At 30.5% G+C, this 20,379-nt stretch overlaps 1 protein-coding gene across 1 annotated transcript in view; it reads left to right on the top strand.

Moving 5' to 3' along the window:
• Rbcn-3A (Rabconnectin-3A) overlaps positions 1-20,379 on the top strand; it is a 452,485-nt gene that overhangs the window by 392,475 nt on the left and 39,631 nt on the right. The window contains exon 20 of the mRNA XM_065506903.1: positions 576-659. Within this exon, the coding sequence (XP_065362975.1) occupies positions 576-659 (84 nt within the window). The remainder of the gene's footprint in view (positions 1-575; positions 660-20,379) is intronic.

The following is a 20,379-nucleotide window of genomic DNA, read 5'->3' as shown; positions in this document are numbered from 1 at the left end:
CTTAGTTTATATCAAATATCTTAAATGAAAAAAGATAAAGAAAAATTCTAATTTAGATCGAAAATTCTCAAATCGCTTAGTTGATATCAAAATATAGTAACACAGTTTAGATGGCCCAATATGTTCTTAATTATTTTGTAAAGGGTTTCGATAACCCACACCTGGTATGTATAGTATAGCCAAAAAAAAAATACCATTTTTGGTTTTTGAACACCTTTTTGGGAATTGCGGGATTCCTGATTACAAATTTTAAAATTTGTTGCCTACTTTTGGCAATTAAAAAATTCATGGAAAATGCTTTATAATGAGTTTTTGCAAATATAAACATTTTTCAAATTGATTTGATAAATTTTTTTATGAATATTTTTTAAATAAATTTTACAGTTCTATAGATTTTTTTATTGAAAATGGAAAAATAAAAACAAATTTTGAAATTTGTAATCAGGAATCCCGCAGTTCACAAAAAAGTGTTGAAAAATCCCAAAAATAGGATTTTTTTGTTTTTTGGATATAATATACATACTTTTAAAATTTAAATTAGTTATTTCTATACTATATTTGTTTTGTCTTTATAGGGTCATGACAGCTGCATCAAATGCATTAGCATTGATCCTCATGAAGAATTTTTTGCTACTGGATCCATCGAAGGCGATATAAAGGTAATATTGTTTTTATATTTTATAAATTTCTTATGAAAAATAATTTTATTTATGCGTAAACAAAACATATCTCTGATGCTGCATGTGTTTGAGTCTCGTCTCAACCACTCTTGTCATTTACTTACGTAGATAAAGTATACATATTCTGTATCGTTATAGATAGCGGATCGGTATAGCCATGCCCGTCACTCATTTCCGAAGCCCATAAATCATTAACACACATTATTGTCATTGATTGCTCGGTTGTCATTTAAAATCGAAATGGCTAATATAAAATAACAGTTACTCCATTTTAAAAAAAACTGACAGGTGTTTGGTACTTTTTTAAAATTCGAACCTTTTAGGGGAGAAAATGGGTAAAAACTGTATTTTCGTACTTTTTGGCACCCTATGTATCTTTTAAACCAATAAACATAGAAACAAATTTTAAATCGTGTTCTTTACATAGCTAAAAAATAACAAATATGAATTTGGTACTTTCTGGAAATTCTATGAAAATTGTCTTTATTTGTGGTACTTTTTTGGTAAGTTTTTCTATTAATTGACACAGCCATATGAATATTTTAATATGAGCTCCCACTACGATACAGAAATTTATTTGAGTAAAATTTGACCATCGCAATGGAGATAAAAAAGTACCAAAAAGGGTGTAATAACGGGAAAATACATTTTGTTTGAAATTGCTAAACCAATTTTTATAATTTTTTAAACACTGGTTCCTGGATTCATACAATAATTAACTAAAATAGTGTTATTTGGAACTCGAGATCCATTGTGTATCCGGCCAAATTCGGGTAAACAGTTCGGTACTTTTTTTAAAACATATTTCTTCTTCAGCACATTAACACATACATATTTTAATCGTTTGAGGCATGTCTGTAGCACAATTTTGGCAAAATGAAGTATTTTTTAAATTTCAAACTTGAGGGTTGTTCAAGAAGGGAAAGGCAAATTGGTACTTTTCTCCTAATGGTACTTTGTTTAGTATTTTAAATTATTTCACATATTGGCATTAAAGTTAGCTGATATGTATCTGAGTGAAGTTAGTTAGGAATATGAGATAATATTTAGGTACCAAAATGTTAGAACTGAACTGTATGTACTTTTTCGTTCTTCTGATGGTACTTTTTGAATTTGCTTTAATAATGGATCAAGAAATGTGAAATTAATCAAATATGGTTCTGAGTGCCTTCATGATACTTTTTTTTTATTCCAATGGTACTTTTTTATTACACTTACTTTACATTTATTATAATGGACATGAAATTAGTCATATGTTTATTTATTGTAATTCTAATGGTACTTTTTAAATTTTGTATAACAATGGACCTAGAAACATGAAATTAAGCATATCGAGCCATAACCGCAAAAAAAGCTCAAGCGACATATTTTTCATATAGCGTTTTTTTGCACTAGGTAGCTCTTCTGGTTCAGTCACTCTTTTTGACCTTTGAACTAAATCTTTATAAAAGAACAACAAACGAGTGATACATGTCTTATAATAATATATTAAAATTGTCTCTCTGTTCTGAACTAAAATAACAGATATGATACAGGAGCTAAAATGCTCCTTTTGTTTTCAAATTGCTGTCAGTTGCCGTATAATTCTGAGAACGGATTCTATTCATATGACCCTTATTTTTGCACATTTTGTCAGAATTCGTATAAAAAGAAGCAGGAAAAACAACGAAAACACGCATTTAGTTAAGAGCGTTCATATAAACCATTTTAGTTATTAGTTCAATACTGAACTAAGTGAGCAAACGATTTGAACTAGTTCAGTTAGTTCGAATAATGGAATCGTTCAATTGAACTAGTTCGTCCAGGAACTACCCAAGTCTAATAATAATACTAAAACATTATTTTAATATGCCTAAGATGTGAACTAGTGAAAGTGACAAGGATAAAGAAAATTCAAAGAAACATTTTTTAGCGGACCAGGAGAAGAGCAAAGCTGATTCTTCATTTCTATGTGTTAGTTTCGATCATACACCAGAGGGAAACGCTATAACACTGTTTTACTCTAGAAAGTATGCATTCTATAACGAAAGTTATAGATATTATTTGTCTTGGAATATTTAAAACTTGTTGAAGATTGATAAACTTTTTCGCCTATCAGTCTTTATTGTGACAGCTGTAGAGGTCAAAATCGAAACAGTGCTATTCTTGCGACATTATTCGCAATAAAAATTTCGTTCAACAATTTACGTTCACAATTCGAATACCCTAATGAATACGCTGACTGTGCCTTTATGTTATAATGAACTCTTAAACATGATTTAGGTGTTATTTAGATAAGAAATTGCATTTGTGAATTGCTGGGATGTATTATCCCAGTAGTCCCGAAAGGGTTAAACAGGAAAACCTTCTGTAAAATTTAGTTATTGTCGCTTGAGCTTTTTTTGCAGTTATGACTCGATAAATGGTGCGTGATAACTCTAAGGAGAGACTTTATGGTACTTTTTCTTTATACAAATGGTACTTTTTGTAATTTCATCACCAATGAACCTAGAAACATGAAGTAAAACTTATATGGATCCGAATAATTGAGAATCCTCAAGTGGCTGCTTTTTGGTACTTTTTCTTTATTCTAATGGTATTTTTGAACTTTCTGTAATATAGACATAGAGATATTAAATTAAGCATATATGGGCTAAGTGAGTGAAAATTCAAGGGGATACTTCATGGTAATTTTTCTCTATTCTAATGGTCCTTTTTTGAATTTTCTATAACAATGGACTTAAGGTACGGTCAGACACAGCTAACCACTGTTACTGACCGTAACTACAGTAGCCCAATAAAGTCTACATACAGGAATTCAAATTAAATTTCTTTCGTTGAAAGCTGTATTTGTAAGTTAAAAGTAACGAAATATATTTGTTAAAAAAAAAAATTCACACTAAAAAAAATTAAAACAACATCAGTTAAGTCGGGTTTAGCAACATTTCCTATCACGTCCAAAATTTAGCCGTTATTAGAATTTTTTATTCTGAGTCAAATAACGATTATTTTTTTTGTTTTTTGGGCTTTAATGTTAAAAATATTATGAAACTTAATAGCCCCGCCCACCCAAAAGTAGGCATGACCGAGAATAAATTATTTTACTCAGAATCAATAACTCTAATAACGGTGAAATTTTGTGAGTTATTTGAATTTTTTTTTTGCTAAAATCGACTTATGACATGTGTTATTATATATCTCATAAAAAAAAACTAAAAAAATGCTTTAAATTAAAGTAACATAATAATTGTTCCTGTATGTAGACTTTCTTGGGCTACTGTATATAAATACCTAAAAAATATATAATTTGATCTTGCAAATCTTTCTAAGGTTAAAGCACTTATTTCAAATTGTAAAGCAATTATTTTGTTAAAGTCTTATTGAATTTTATTATCATATTGTTACGTTTTAACCTTTTCAAAACGTTTGGTTTATTTCCTTTAAATAAACCGGATACTTTTGATTGCAAATAAAAGCCGTTTAGTAGTTTAAAAATTGTAACAACTCTTTATTTATTTAAAATGTACAACAACCACAAAATTAAATAGCCACTCAATGTTTTTTTATACACGTTTATAAATTCTCAGAAATACAGACACAATTTATAATGTACACGAATTTACTTGAAAAACACAACACACTTTAAGACACTCAGTTGATGTTTATTCGAAAAGCGTCACTGCTAAACTGACTCTCGACTGCAACCTCTGCCACTATTTATAACACTGCATAACCATCTAGAAAGCTCTATTTCTACAATGTTCTTTAACTGAATATTCGAATTCGAATACAGCGTTGCCAACTTACGATCAATGATCAACTGAAAGCTTTTATTTAATAATGCCCACAGATATGTTACAGTTTGCTATTACAGCACTGTTATTTGAAAGCATTATGCTACTTTTAAATCAGCCCTTAAAATCGTTATATTTGAATTCAAATACAATTTCGTAATAATATATTGAATTTAATTGTTCACTTTTTGTTTGACCAAACTGCTGCGAAAAATAACTGTAAATACTTATATGTATTTGCCATGTGGTCACACTATATCAAATACTTTCATGAAATAATTGTTTGATAAAATAGAGCTCAGCATGCTGGAAAAATGAATGGAGATTATTTAAATATTTTTGGTTCAAAATTAAAGACACAATTTCACTATTTTTTTAAACATAAATACATATTCAATATTTTTTGAACATTTGTTATTTAAATTATTTTCAGTAAAAAAATTGCATCAATAAATGAAGTCTTCTTCTTCACATAGAAGTCATTCAGCCTAGAATGACACACTGGTAGAAAAACTAATTGAAGACATGAAGTCTATATTGCGATTTTTGCATTTTTATGCGAAAAAAATATACATTTTTGTTACTAACACAAATACAGTGTTAGGTACTGCTGTCAGAGAGTCGGACTACTTGTATATACTTGGTATAATTTCGAGACTTTTGATGTGTTTAATTCTCTCAGGAGGGTGTTGAATTCACACGGAACCCGTATATGTGAGAGAGTAATTTAAAAAATAGAGAGTCGGACTACTTGTTATACTTTGGTTTCAACATATTAAAAATATATTTTTTCTTTTTAACAGTTCGCTTATTTGATTATTGTTAATTTTATCATAGTAATATTCGTTTTGTTTGAATAAAGCGATTTTTAGTTCAAAATCCTAACAAAGCTAAAACAAATACAATAAAATTCAAAAATTGTTTATTATATTAGGGATATTTGCAGACTTTAAATACAATTATACGTTGATAGTAATATAATTTAATAAATAAACATTTAATAATTATAGTATTAAATTGTTCAAGTTTGAGTTCTTTTCTCGATTTGTTTTCATTATTTAGCGATTTTTAATTTAAGACATAGAACACTACTATTGCGATTACACATTATACAACAGCTGTTATTTGACGCTGTTTGATCTTGCAAATGAATTGCAAGATCAAATAAAAAATTAGTCGTGGAACAGATCTGAGTTGAGGAACAACTCTCGCGTCATCGTCATTATCTCTTAAGGACGTTCAGGCCGATTTTTGTTATTTGGCTTTCGAGAGTTCTGCGTCTCACCTCGCATTGGTATTGATTTTATGCGTCGCATAACTGTTTTACAGTTTTGAGTCGTTTATGTTAATCCACATGCGTTAGTTTTGTTATAACCTTGATTTGAGGTTATGATATACATATTTTGTGAAGAGAAACCTGGTGGAGGACCATTCAAAACTCATTGGAGGAGACCAATTAAAACTCAATTGAAGAAACTCTGGTGGAGGACCACATAAATCTCAATTTTGATGAAAATCTGGTAGAGGACCATACAAAACTCATTAGTGCAGAATAACCTGGTGGAGCACCATTATTTAAAAACTCGAAATCAAAATTTCATAGTACCTGCTTGGGTATTCAATTAATCGGGTTTCTGGTTTAATCGGTTAATCGAGCAAATAATTAATCGGGTTTAGATTTATTCGGTTAATAATCGGTTAATTTAAAAAAACATAAAAAACAGCAAATAAGGTATTTGCGATCATTTTTGTAAACGTATCGCCTATTTGCTGCAACAACGTCATAACTCAAAATCCATGTTTTTTGAACTGAGTAATATAACCATTCATATAGTTTTATCAGTTTTCAAAAAAGTCAATTATTTTTTGTGTGAGAGTGTTTTTTTGTTGTAAACATCAAAATTAAAATTCATGTTTTCTCGTATATTTGATAAGTATATTTATATTTCTGAAATCGCATGATTTGTTGAAAATTTATTTAAGAAATAGTAAAATGTCATAAAACATTTAAAGACGTTTTTCTCGAAACGACTTTTTTGAATTATGACGTTGTTGCAGCAAATGAGCATATGAGCAAATGTTGGAGAAATCAAAAGCATGACAAAGAATATTCCTTTTCGGATTGTTTTAGATTTTCATTAATTTAATAGTTTAGTTTAGTTATGATAAAAGACTCATTTCAAAAAAAAGTTTCGTCTATACATGTAAATACAAACAAAGTTTCAAAGACATGTAAATTAAATATGTCAGTTGTTAATTTGTATTTGAATTTAAAGGGAAAAATAAATACAAAACAATTTTTTAAAGTCCAAAAAAGGAATTTCGGTTAATCGGTTAATCGACACAAATTAATCGGTTTATTTGTTATTTGCAATTCTAAATTATTCGAACAGTTAACCGTCCAAAATTAATCGGTTAACCGATTAACGGTTAATCGATTGAATACCCTAGTATCTGCTTTTTATACGAATGTATAAGTCGAGACTTGAAAACTGTGGAATATCCTGGCATATTACTTTAATAGTTTGCCATTTAATCTTAAAGTAAAAAAAAATAAAAAAATTACCCAAAATGGAGGGAAATATTTGCTGGTCACATTACAAGAAAGTTATCTTATTTAGTACCTTAACGGTATCCTACGAAGTCAAAAACTCATATACAAGTAAATATGGATACATTTTAAGTAAAAATTAGCTTTTATTTTAATATTTCTCAAAATATGTTAATTTTGTTCCATTTTTAATAACTTTAACATTTTTTAACCAATTTTTGCCTTTTATATCTTATTAGAACGACAATTATGTACATATTTCGAAAAAATGCATTTTTCCCCATGTAAATGCACATCAAAACTAAATCGAAAGTCGGCACTGGTTGCCCTTCTTAAGGTAAGGTCAGATTACGCAAATTATTTGACACAAAATGTTTCATGTGTTTGATCAAACATGAAACATACATCATATAATCCATGGGTTGATTTTGTGGTCACACTGTACACATTTATTTGCCATATTTGTTTAATCAAACTACACAAAAATACTATCAAACACACGAAGGGGAAAATATATTTGTCTTGTGGTCACATTAATGGTAATATTTTTTCTAAATAATTATTAAATAAAGCTTCAAAAAAACTTTAATTCCTTTCATCAATAAAGAAGACATTTCTAGAAATTAAAATATTACTAGATTTTTCTTTACAATTAAAAGAATTGTGAAATTTCAGTACTTTTATTTAAGCGTCAAATATTTTATGTTTCTAGTTTGAACAGAAAATATTTTTCACGGTAAACAAGAAAACAGCTGAATTTGGTCAAACAAATTTATTTGCCGATAAGAAAACTTTATTGTAATGTGACCAATGAATGACCACTAATCAGCATTTTGGGTAATTTTTTATTTGATCTTGCAATTCATATGCAAGATCAAACAGCGTCAAATAACAGATGTTGCATCATGTGTTATCGCAAAAGTAGTGTTTCTATATCTTAAATTAAAAATCGCTACATAATGAAAGCAAATCGTGGAAAAGAACTCAAGCTTGAACAATTTAAAAATATAATTATTAAATGTTTATTTATTAAATTATATAACTATCAACGCACTATAGGTTAAACGGCAACCAAAACTGTGCTAAAGTCCAATTTTTCAAATGCAAATATTGCACTTTTTTTAATGCCATTTTGTAACCAATACTCCAAATTAACTAAGTCAGCTTTTTGTTTTTGGTAAATTTTAAATTCCGTTTGACAACACGCAGTCAAAGACATTGTATTATAATCACTTAATAAATGTTGTTGAAAAGCCTGTATTGCTTTCAAAGTTTCAATTGCATGTTTAAATAATTTCGCGAGTTATAAAGAAGAAAGTGAAAATGGGGAACAATAATTTAAGTAAGTAAGTATAGTTTTTTGTTAAAAAATGTGATAAAAATGTTTAGCTTGCTTGTAATGTAACTTCGTGGAAGCTTTTAAAATTTCGGCAAAGTTCGGCAGATTAAACGCAAACAGAAATGAATATATTGAAATGTTATAAACCGATTTTCATTTACATTCAATAGCAATTTTTAGCCTTTTTCGAATAATACTATATTTTTTAGGTTATTGTTTGAAATTTGGCTTAACGAAAATTCAAAAAAAGAAAACTTTTATGTCGTTTTCAAACATGTAGTGGACAAAATTGAAGTTAACATATTTTCAGATGAAGTGGAGAAGCATATAACCCAAACAATGCATTTGTTATATCCTACACCACCATAGTGGGGAGGGTATTATGCGTATGTGCAGATGTTTGTAATGTCCAAGAATATTAGTCTAAGACCCACCTTAATATGGTACATATAATTTTTTCTGCCCAAGGACGAAGCCTATTTAAACTGGCTGAAATCGGTCCATTATTTCACCTAGCCCTCATACAAATGTCCTCCCGTAAATGGACTTTATCGGTCATATATGTTTAATTTATATAGGTATCTACACAAATTTAGCTCCAAATAAGTTTTATATATACGGAAATCAGGTCATAGCTCCCGCTTCCGAAAATCACTTTAACGTGCATAAATCACTTAAAATTGTTGGTATACACATAAAATTCAACTCTCATAAAGAAATTAATCACACGACCTAATTTCATGACGATCGGCCCATAATTGGTCATAACTCCCAGAGAAGACAGATTTTTTAACCCATTTCCGAAAATCACTTACGAATATAAATTATTGAAATTTTAAAAGAAAAATTATAAAAGCAAATGAGACTCTTACCAAAGTTTCTTTGCAATCTATTTTACTGCATATTGCTGACAAATTTTTTGAGATGCAAAAAGACGCTGTAATGGAGGCGGAGAAGACAGATTTTTTAAGCTCTGAATTAATATTAATATTAAGCTGTACCTCAGATCCATTAATTTCCACATCATTTTTATATAGGCGCTTACAAAATCGGAAAAGTTCCACACTTCCACCTGAAGTAATTCACTATACCCACCAAGACGATGAAATTAATGAAAGTTAAGAGGACCTTTTTGATTTAAATTTACAAAATGAATTAGATTTAAGCAATTACTAAAAGTTTTAGCATGATTAAAATAAATTAATGTATTAAGTTTGCATTAATGATTGCAAAAGGGTTAATTTTTGGTCGTTAGTGGGTTAAATTCCATTTTTGTAATAGAATTATTTTTACTTATGAAATTCTTTAAGGTTTTGGTTTGAATACCATGATTTTGTAGTAGTTATTAATTTTGCACAGAAAAAGTAGTCATTTAACCTATAGTGCAACGTAATAAAATTAGTGCATATGTAGGTATAATTTTACTTAAAGTATGCAAAATATCCCTAATACATATAATAAACTATTTTGGAATTTTATTGTATTTGTTTTGGCTTTGTTTGGATTTTGAACTAAAAATCGCTTTATTCAAACTAACAATAATCAAATAAGTGAACTGTGAAAAAGAAAAAAATATTTTTAAAATTATGAAACCAAAGTATATACAAGTAGTCCGGCTCTTTGACAGCAGTACCTAACGCTATATTTGTGTTAGTAACAAAAAGGTATATTTTTTACCAGCCACACAGAGCTTCATAGAAATGTTTTAAATTGTAATTTGTTTTAATTTTATATGTTTTTCAATACGGAAAATTGAAACTCTGTTAAATAGTTAAAATTCTACCACAAACACAATAAAATTAATAAAAAAATGTTTTTTTAGATTCTGCAAATTGGACGTGTTTCAGAAATGAAAATGTACTAGAAGTGTAATTAAAAAGATTAATTAAAAAGAAAATCATAATTGAAATGATTTTTTTTTAAATATTATTAATCGAACATGAGTTTTTCCAAACATTTTTCATTCAGAATAGGAACATGTTCACAAATATTATAAAATTTTACGGAAATATTTACCTTTTTTACATAAATTTTTAATTAAATGCAATTCAATTGTATTATCTTAAGATTTAGAATAACAATTTTTATATTCTTCTGCAGTAAAAAAAATAAAAAGATCATTCTGTTTAACAATTAACAATCAAATCATACTATTTATGTATGTTTAAACTATTTTCTTTGATTTTAAATTCAATCTTTACAAATACAATAAATATTCAATACATTTGAGCAGCCTATGTGAAACGTATAAAAATATAAATCGCTTAAAAATACAAAAATCGCAACATAGACTTCATGTCTTCAATTAGTTTTTCTCCCAGTATGTCATTCTAGGCTGAATGACTTTTATGTGAAGAAGACTTCATTTATTGATGCATTTTTTTTAGTGAAAATAGTTTAAATAACAAATGTTCAAGAAATATTGAATATGTATTTATGTTTAAAAAAAATAGTGAAATTGTCTCTTTAATTTAGTGCCAAAAATACTTAAATATTCTCCTTTTATGTTTCTGACATGCTGAACAAATAATTTCTGTTTTTGCTCTATTTGATCAAACGATTATTTGATGAAAATATTTAATATAATGTGACCACACGGCAAATATATTTAATGATTCTTTTTCGCAGCAGTATGGTCAAACAAAAAGTGAAAAATTAAATTCAGTATATGACAACAAAATTCAACAAAACTTTATTCAAATAATTGCTTTACAATTCGAAATAACTGATTTAACTTTAAAAAGATATGCAAGATCAAATTATATATTTTTTATGTATTTATATAGCTAGTGGTCACACTATGTTCACATTAAGAAAATATTTGGTTTGCCGACAAATAATTTTGTTTGACTAAAATCAACAGTTTTGTTGTTTGCTCTAAATTTTATTTGTGGTCAGATTCAAGCAATGAAATATTTGACGAAAAACTTCAAATATTAGCTGTGTCTGACCGTACCTTTAGAACAAGCTAAACTTTTTTTTGGTGGTATTTTAGGTCATTACGAAAGTTTTTAGCGGGTACCGTTTCAACATTTCTAAAAATTTAATTCTAAGGGACACTCTAGTGTACAGTGTGACCACAAAAGCAACCCATGGATTATTTGATGTAGTTTTGATCAACCACATGAAACATTTTGTGTCAAATAATTTGCGTAGTCTGACCTTACCTTTAGAAACATGAAATTAAGTATATGAGTGAGAATTCATATACTTAATTTCAATGAGAATAGTACTTTTTGTATAGGGTAAAAAACCAGTACAGGTCAAAAAACCAGTACAATTAAAGAAAAAACAGTACGCTTTTAAAAAAACAACAATTTATTAAATTCATACATTTTAAGGTATTAATTAAAATAACAATTAAAAACAGATCATAGCAATAATTATGATTATTTTTGCACAATGGTCAGAGTAAAATTATTTCAAATGTACATAAATATCTGCTATTTCAAAAATAAATATTAAAATATTTTTACATATTTTTACTAGTAAAATGCCTTTTAGATGATTAGTTATTTGTGTATTTATATATATCGCACTGGTTCCTCTAAAGAGAGTAAACTCAAAGTTTTAAATTTTCACTTTTTGCAAGAAATCGATGTACAGTGGTAATATCTACCCACTGCAAAAATATTTCTTCACTTTCTCTACAATTTCGCCAAAAAATACAGTATCCATGCATTAAAAAAAATTTGTTTGCCTCTACTGGAAATTTTTAAATTTTGAATTGATTCTTTAGAGCAATATTAAACAAATAGAGGCATTTAATTTGCGTGCATGTATGGGTAGAAAATAAAATAAATGCAACAACATCAAGCAACTGAATGAAATATTTGTATTTTTATTCTCTATTGTTTACATTCGGGTTGTGTACGTGTAAATTGTAAATCTTCGTAATCTGAACAATATGAACGCGCATCGCTGCTTTAAGCTGGAGGTTCACACTACGCGTCTTTGCGTCAAAGCATTGCGTGCTTTTCATACCTACTTCGCATTCTATGCTTCCATTTACATGCGAAGCTTTTTAAGCGTCAATTTTTCAGCTGACATGTTCGTGCGCCGCTTGTGACGCTTATAAAAGTAGAAAATATATCTACTTTAAGCATTCTACTTTAAGATTTAAAGGTACCATTGCGATATGTGTACATAAAGTTACAATATTATATATTTTTCTTTTTAAATAGTTTTGTAAATTAGGTTAGGTTAGGAAGGGGTGTGCACTATGTGCACTTCCACTCGGATACCTTGAGGTCCATTGTGATTCCCTTCAAATAGGTAGACAAAGAGGATAGCCGTAGAGTAATAGAAGAGACCAAAGTACCGCCTGTTGAAAAGAGAAAGAAAGAAAGAATGATAGATCTTTTCACGGATTTGGACTCTCTGTAGAACGTCCCTTAAATAGCCACCCTATTCCCTTAATGAAACCTAGTATGTTGCTTAGTTTGCAGCCAGCAACACTACCAAATTCGTCCAGAAATCTATTTCCTAGCCATCTAAGTCTGTGACCCTGTAACTTAGGGCAGTTGCACATAATGTGCTCTACTGTTTCTATCTCCTCTGCATCCCCACACACTTTACAGAAGTCCTGTGTGCCATTATCCCATTTACCCTTAAAGGCCCCAATTGAGCAGTGGCCGGTTAACACTCCTACTAGAATCCTGAGATTATACCTATCCAACTCTATCAGTGTCCCAGTCGCGCCCGCATTCAGTCTTGGCCATAAGGCCCTGGACACTTTGCAATCTGACCTACTGCCCCAGGATTGATTTGTATAGTCACGGAATTTTTCGTAAATTAACCTATAGTAGTAACAAATGGGTGGTTTAACATACCATGCCCTAGTATCATGATCCAGATCAGAACCATGTCTAGCCAGTTCATCTGCTACCTCATTTCCCTGTATATCACAGTGCCCTGGTACCCAACACAATCTCACTGAGTAGTGTACCAATAGCTCCTCCAGAGCTCTCCTACAGTCCCCCACTAGGTTGGAGTGTATTAGATGACACTCCAGAGCCTTTAGTGCCGCCTGACTGTCTACGTATATTGTCACTGCAGCCCCTCTATTGACGTGTACCTTTATCAACTCTGTGGCTTTCCAGATCGCGAAGATCTCCGCCTGGAAGACGCTACACTCATTAGAGAGTCTATATGAGCGCTTGATATCATAGTCGACCAAATATACCCCGGCTCCAGTACCAGAATCCATCTTGTAACCGTCAGTGAAAACTGCGCACCCATCAAACAGTTGATCGGATCCAACCCACTTATCCCTAGTGGGGAACTCTACTTGGGGTGATGCACCGAAGCTAAAGGTCGCGATCTTATAGTCAGAGATTCCAGAAGGAATAATGTCATGACCAATAAGACCTGCCTCATACAATATCATAGTGTGTCCTATCCGCAAGGGTTTTACCAAAGAAGACTCTAATAGTCTGAGTAGGTTCCTTGCTGCCACACTCTCAACATATTTTTCAATGGGTAGTAGGTTTAGGATTATATCCAAGGCCGCCTGCGGGGTGCTACCTAAGGCACCTGTAATGCCCAGACATACACACCTTTGTGCTTTATTGAGTATAGCCCTGTAGCTACGTTTCCTCATTGCCTCCCACCACACTGTGCAACCATAAGTAATAATAGGTCTAAAAACAGAAGTGTAGATCCAATTTACCATACTAGGTCGCAAGCCCAAGTTCTTACCAATTGAGTTCCTGCATGTATAGTAGGCATTGAGGACCTTTTTTAATCTCTCCTGCGTATTTATTTTCCATGACAGTTTATTGTCAAGGAAGGTTCCTAAATACTTGGCTCCCCCTGATAAACTCAGCTCAACACCGTGAAGCTCTCTACCTTGTACTTGCTAGTAAATAACACCAATTCTGTCTTTGTTGGGTTACACCCAGCCCGTTAGTTTTCGCCCAGGACGAGAGATGGCCAAGCGATTCCTGCATGATGTCACTGATAGTTGAGACAAATTTTGCCTTGATCAGGATCACCACATCATCCGCATAGGCGACTATCTTCCTACCCTTAGATTCGAAGGTCCTAAGAATAGATTTAACCGCCAGTAACCACAAAAGAGGAGAAAGCACTCCAACTTGTGGTGTTCCTCTGGTAACCCGTTTTCTAATCACATCGTTGAGTTGACAATTCTGCTTTCCAGCATTAAGATTATCCAACTCACTAGGAAGTCGTTAACCCTAAGTTCTACTAACGAGTCCCTAATTGCCTCAGTCCTAATGTTATTAAAGGCGCCTTCTATATCAAGAAAAGCAGCTAAAGTATATTCCCTATGCTTCAGACTGTGCTCTATACAACCGACCACCTCATGAAGCGCACTCTCAACAGACTTACCCTTGAGGTAGGCATGCTGAGCGTTGCTAATGAGGTGAGTATCAATATTGCTGCTTAGATGTAGATCTATCAATTGTTCTAATCACCTTCTAGGGTGATTTAACCCTTCCGATTTCTTAATATCCCTGAAATCGGAAGTCTCCTTAGTAGTTGTAAGATTTAGATTTATGTTTCGCTCAATTATGTTCCCATGAGTAGGCACGTAAAAACAACGGACCATCCACGCAGTGACGGCGTGCGTGGACTAGGCAACTACTTACAACAGCGTATTACCCTGACGCTGAGGGAAGCTGTTAGCGGCTAGTTTATTTCTACACTAACTAACCATCCAGGTCCTCGGCACTGCTTCTACTCACCTTGACCTTAAAAGTGCATCTTTTTCGTGGTACCCCCGGTAAAGCCTCTACTATACAAGTGGCGAACACAAGTGTGGATATCACGAGAGGATATATGTATGTCATAATATTTGACGCGACAGCTATGGAACACACTATCGCCCCAATATCTTGACAAGATGAGTAACCTTTAGTTAATACACTCCCTTAAAGTCGCGACCTCCTTTGTGAAGTGCCAGAAGAACATGCTCAACCACAAAGGAGGTCTTAACCACAGAGTGTATATAAGCCCTCGCATCGCTACAAGATCGTTACTCAGGCGAAGGAGTTTTGTAAATTACTTTTTAAAAATATTTATCACTTATTTTTAGACGTTTTAAAAAGCGATTCTTTACGTCTTCCGTTTTCAAAAAATTTTAAAATTCATTAAATTTATATTCGTAATTTGTTTTTATAATTAATTTACTTTTCAAGTTTGTTAAAAGTTGAGTATCCTGAAACCTTTAATTTGATAGATGAAAATAAAACAAGTGTTCTGTTTAAAGTAACTATGAGAAGTAACAAAAACTTTATATTTTATTTAAATAGTTGCCATCAGAGAAGCAAGCCGTATCGGCGCGGCTGACGGCTAGCCGATCAGCCAATTTTTTTCAACAAGCCACGCCACCATTACTCGGCTGGATGGCGGCTAACCGATTCTCATTTTTTTCTATCGTATTTTATTTAATATTAAGTTACAAATATGTATATTATTCAATTAATTGTTGGTCCTTTTATAATATCAGTGAATACAAACGAAAATAGGTATTTAATAGAATTATCGGCAGTGTTACCATATACATACATGCATTTATCTTGTTTTTACTGTTTTGTGTGAAGCTTAATTACGATATACATATAAAATCTGAACACATCTATTATTGTCAGGAACCGTAACAGTTATTACTTTTTTCATAAATGTCATATTTTTTTCCAAAAGAAATAACTTGTGTTTTGATTTATTTCTTTTGTAATTAATCTATATACATATATAAAAATTAAATGGTGCATGTATGTAATGTCATCACGTGAGAACGGCTAGAGCGATTTGACTGATTTTTTTTTATTCAATTCGAAATTTTCAGGAGATGGTTTGTAAAGAAAAAAAATTCAAAAATTCCGGGTAAAACTCGGAAATATTTTTTTTGTGAGTCCAGTCAACTGTAATAAAAAAGCTCCCTAGTATGCATTGCAAATTTATATATGGGGCATTTCATGTCAAGTGAACCAACTTTTGAAATCGATGTCTTCCGATCGGGATTTGCACCAAGGTTAGCTCTATTGGATAGTAACTCAGACACAATTTTTCAACAACATCGGTCGAGAACTCTCTGAGTTATAGGGGGTAAAATTTTGACAATTTGGTCAAACAGGGGTTTTTTCTTATCCATGTAACTTATTACCTATTGTTCTTAGCAAAATGTGTCCCAAATAGTATAGATAGCTATTTCTTCGATCTTTCAAAAAAAAATATTTAAAAAAAAAAATAAAAAATTTTTTATATTTTTTTTCCGAAATCAAAAACTTTTTTGACTTTTTTTTAAAATGGGCCCTTTTTTTTTTTTTTTTTTTTTTTTCTTAAAATAAAGTTTAGATATTTTCCTTGAACACCTACTTGGTCGCTTAGTGGGATGCGAGTGGGATATCTATCAAAATAAATATTTTGTAACTCAAAACATAAAATTTTTGACTTTTTTTGCAAAATCAAAAACTTTGTTGACTTTTTTTTTTCAAAATGGACCCTTTTTTAATCTTTTTTTTTAGGTCAAACAAAAGCTTAGATATTATCCTTGAAGACCCTTTTGGTCGCTTAGTGGGATGCGAGTGGGATATCTATCAAAATAAATATTTTTTAACTCAAGACTTACAATTTTTGACTTTTTTTTTTGCAAATACGATTTTTTTTCCAAATGGGCCCTTTTTCTAAAATTTTTTTGTAGTCAAAAGAAAGCTTAGGTCCATTCCTTTAAGATATTTTTAGTCCCTTAGTGGGATGCGAGTGGGATATCTATCAAAATAAATATTTTGTAACGCAAGACATACAATTTTTTAATTTTTTTTTGCAAAATCAAAATTTTTTTCCAATATGGGCCCTTTTTTAATTTTTTTTTTTGCTCAAAAGAAAGCCTAGGTCCATTCCTTTAAGATATTTTTAGTCCCTTAGTGGGATGCGAGTGGGATATCTATCAAAATAAATATTTTGTAACAATTTTTTAATTTTTTTTTGCAAAATCGAAATTTTTTTCCAATATGGGACTTTTTTTAAAAAATTTTTTTTTGCTCAAAAGAAAGCTTAGGTCTTTTCCTTTAAGACCTATTTTGTCACTTAGGAAGATGTGAGTAGGATATCTATTAAAATAAAAATGTTGTAACTCAAGACATTCAATTATTGACTTTTTTTTTGCAAATTCGAATTTTTTTTCAAAATGGGCCCTTTTTTAAAAATTTTTTTTTAGTCAAAAGAAAGCTTAGGTCCATTCCTTTAAGATATTTTAGGTCCCTTAGTGGGATACGAGTGGGATATCTATCAAAATAAATATTTTGTAACTCAAGATATACAATTTTTGATTTTTTGGCAAAATCAAAAACTTTTTTGACTTTTTTTTAAAATGGGCCCTTTTTGTAATTTTTTTTTTTTGCTATAAAGAAAGCTTAGGCCTATTCCTTTAAGATGGTTTTGATCGCTTAGTGGGATGCGAGTGGGATATATATCAAAATAAATGTTTTGTAACTCAAGACATACAATTTTTGTGTTAAAACATTTATTTTGATAGATATCCCACTCGCATCCCACTAAGGGACTAAAAATATCTTAAAGGAATGGACCTAGGCTTTCTTTTGAGCAAAAAAAAAAATTGAAAAAGGGCCCATATTGGAAAAAAATTTTGATTTTGCAAAAAAAAATTAAAAAATTGTATGTCTTGCGTTACAAAATATTTATTTTGATAGATATCCCACTCGCATCCCACTAAGGGACTAAAAATATCTTAAAGGAATGGACCTAAGCTTTCTTTTGCCTACAAAAAAAATTTTTAAAAAAGGGCCCATTTTGAAAAAAAATTCGAATTTGCAAAAAAAAAGTCAATAATTGAATGTCTTGAGTTACAACATTTTTATTTTAATAGATATCCTACTCACATCTTCCTAAGTGACAAAATAGGTCTTAAAGGAAAAGACCTAAGCTTTCTTTTGAGCAAAAAAAAATTTTTAAAAAAAAGTCCCATATTGGAAAAAAATTTAGATTTTGCAAAAAAAAATTGTTACAAAATATTTATTTTGATAGATATCCCACTCGCATCCCACTAAGGGACTAAAAATATCTTAAAGGAATGGACCTAGGCTTTCTTTTGAGCAAAAAAAAATTAAAAAAGGGCCCATATTGGAAAAAAATTTTGATTTTGCAAAAAAAAATTAAAAAATTGTATGTCTTGCGTTACAAAATATTTATTTTGATAGATATCCCACTCGCATCCCACTAAGGGACTAAAAATATCTTAAAGGAATGGACCTAAGCTTTATTTTGACTACAAAAAAAATTTTAGAAAAAGGGCCCATTTGGAAAAAAAATCGTATTTGCAAAAAAAAAAGTCAAAAATTGTAAGTCTTGAGTTAAAAAATATTTATTTTGATAGATATCCCACTCGCATCCCACTAAGCGACCAAAAGGGTCTTCAAGGATAATATCTAAGCTTTTGTTTGACCTAAAAAAAAAGATTAAAAAAGGGTCCATTTTGAAAAAAAAAAGTCAACAAAGTTTTTGATTTTGCAAAAAAAGTCAAAAATTTTATGTTTTGAGTTACAAAATATTTATTTTGATAGATATCCCACTCGCATCCCACTAAGCGACCAAGTAGGTGTTCAAGGAAAATATCTAAACTTTATTTTAAGAAAAAAAAAAAAATATTTATTTTATATTATTAAATATTTTTTTTCGAAAGATCGAAGAAATAGCTATCTATACTATTTGGGACACATTTTGCTAAGAACAATAGGTAATAAGTTACATGGATAAGAAAAAACCCCTGTTTGACCAAATTGTCAAAATTTTACCCCCTATAACTCAGAGAGTTCTCGACCGATGTTGTTGAAAAATTGTGTCTGAGTTACTATCCAATAGAGCTAACCTTGGTGCAAATTTCATCCCGATCGGAAGACATCGATTTCAAAAGTTGGTTCACTTGACATGAAATGCCCCATATTTTATTTGCAAATAAATAAGAACAGGCTTTGGTGAGTGGGTTGAAGAAACTTGAAGAACTAACATTAGTAAATGCTACCGGGCGACCAACTAGTTTTTAATAAATACAAATATTTTTATTTAAATTTGCGTATTTGGGTATTTATAAAAAGTAGGAATACTGTTGAGAAAAATTGACATTGTTTGAATTCGGTTAAGCTGATTTTTTTTTCAGCCGGTAAAAAACTCGGCGTAGAGCCGGCTAGCTGCCTTCGCCGAAAATTGTTGCTCATAAGCCGCCGCCTAAATTTTTGAATCGGCTTGCTTCTCTGGTTGCCATAGATATACAGCCCAATTATGAATAACAAATTCCGCGGGAGTTTGTTCCCCGGGAGTTTTTTCCCATTGAATTTGAATAGGAAAAATGAGAAAAGGGAAAAAACTCCCGGGGAATTTTTATTCGTAATTGGGCTGATAAAATATAGTGTTGCTATATATAGCGAGTAAATAAATTTTTTTGATTTTCAATCAACAGTTTTCCCAAAATAAAAACATCAGACCGAAAAGCCTTTCAATGGCGGCATTTAAAAAATAAAATTGCTATTTTTTTCAAAAGTAGGAAAGCTACCACTGTTTAAAAAGTCTTTCTATTTTTGGTCAATAGTTTTTTCTGTTTGTACGAGATTTATATATGAATATTTTTAATGAAGCACAATTTAACAACTTCTGAAATTCTTGAAATAAAATGTTTGAATTTTGTTGAAAATATTCAGTTTTTCAAATTTGCTATTTTTTTAATCAAATCGATCTTAAATGTATTTTATTACATATCGTCGTCGAAAATCAAAAAGTATCATCAAAAAAATCAAAATCGTGTTTTTGATTGATTCTGATTTATAAGGTAAAACTACATGCCTCTACAAATTTTTAGACTTCTGTGTTCAAAAATAACGATTTTATATCTATAATTCAAAACTACGCACAGAGGGATGGCTTCATACACTTTTTTGCAAAAATTATAAGGAGTGGTCGTAGAGCGCTGAAATTTTGTACCAATAATTATATGGACCAAAGAAAAAAATTAATTTTTACAATCCAAATAGATTTTTTTGCATAAAATTTTTTTCTATC

This window comes from Calliphora vicina, chromosome 4 (genome assembly GCF_958450345.1).
Source record: "Calliphora vicina chromosome 4, idCalVici1.1, whole genome shotgun sequence".
Classification (NCBI taxonomy): domain Eukaryota; kingdom Metazoa; phylum Arthropoda; class Insecta; order Diptera; family Calliphoridae; genus Calliphora; species Calliphora vicina.
Note: the sequence above shows the minus strand (reverse complement) of the source record. Positions and strands in the feature narration are given on the sequence as shown.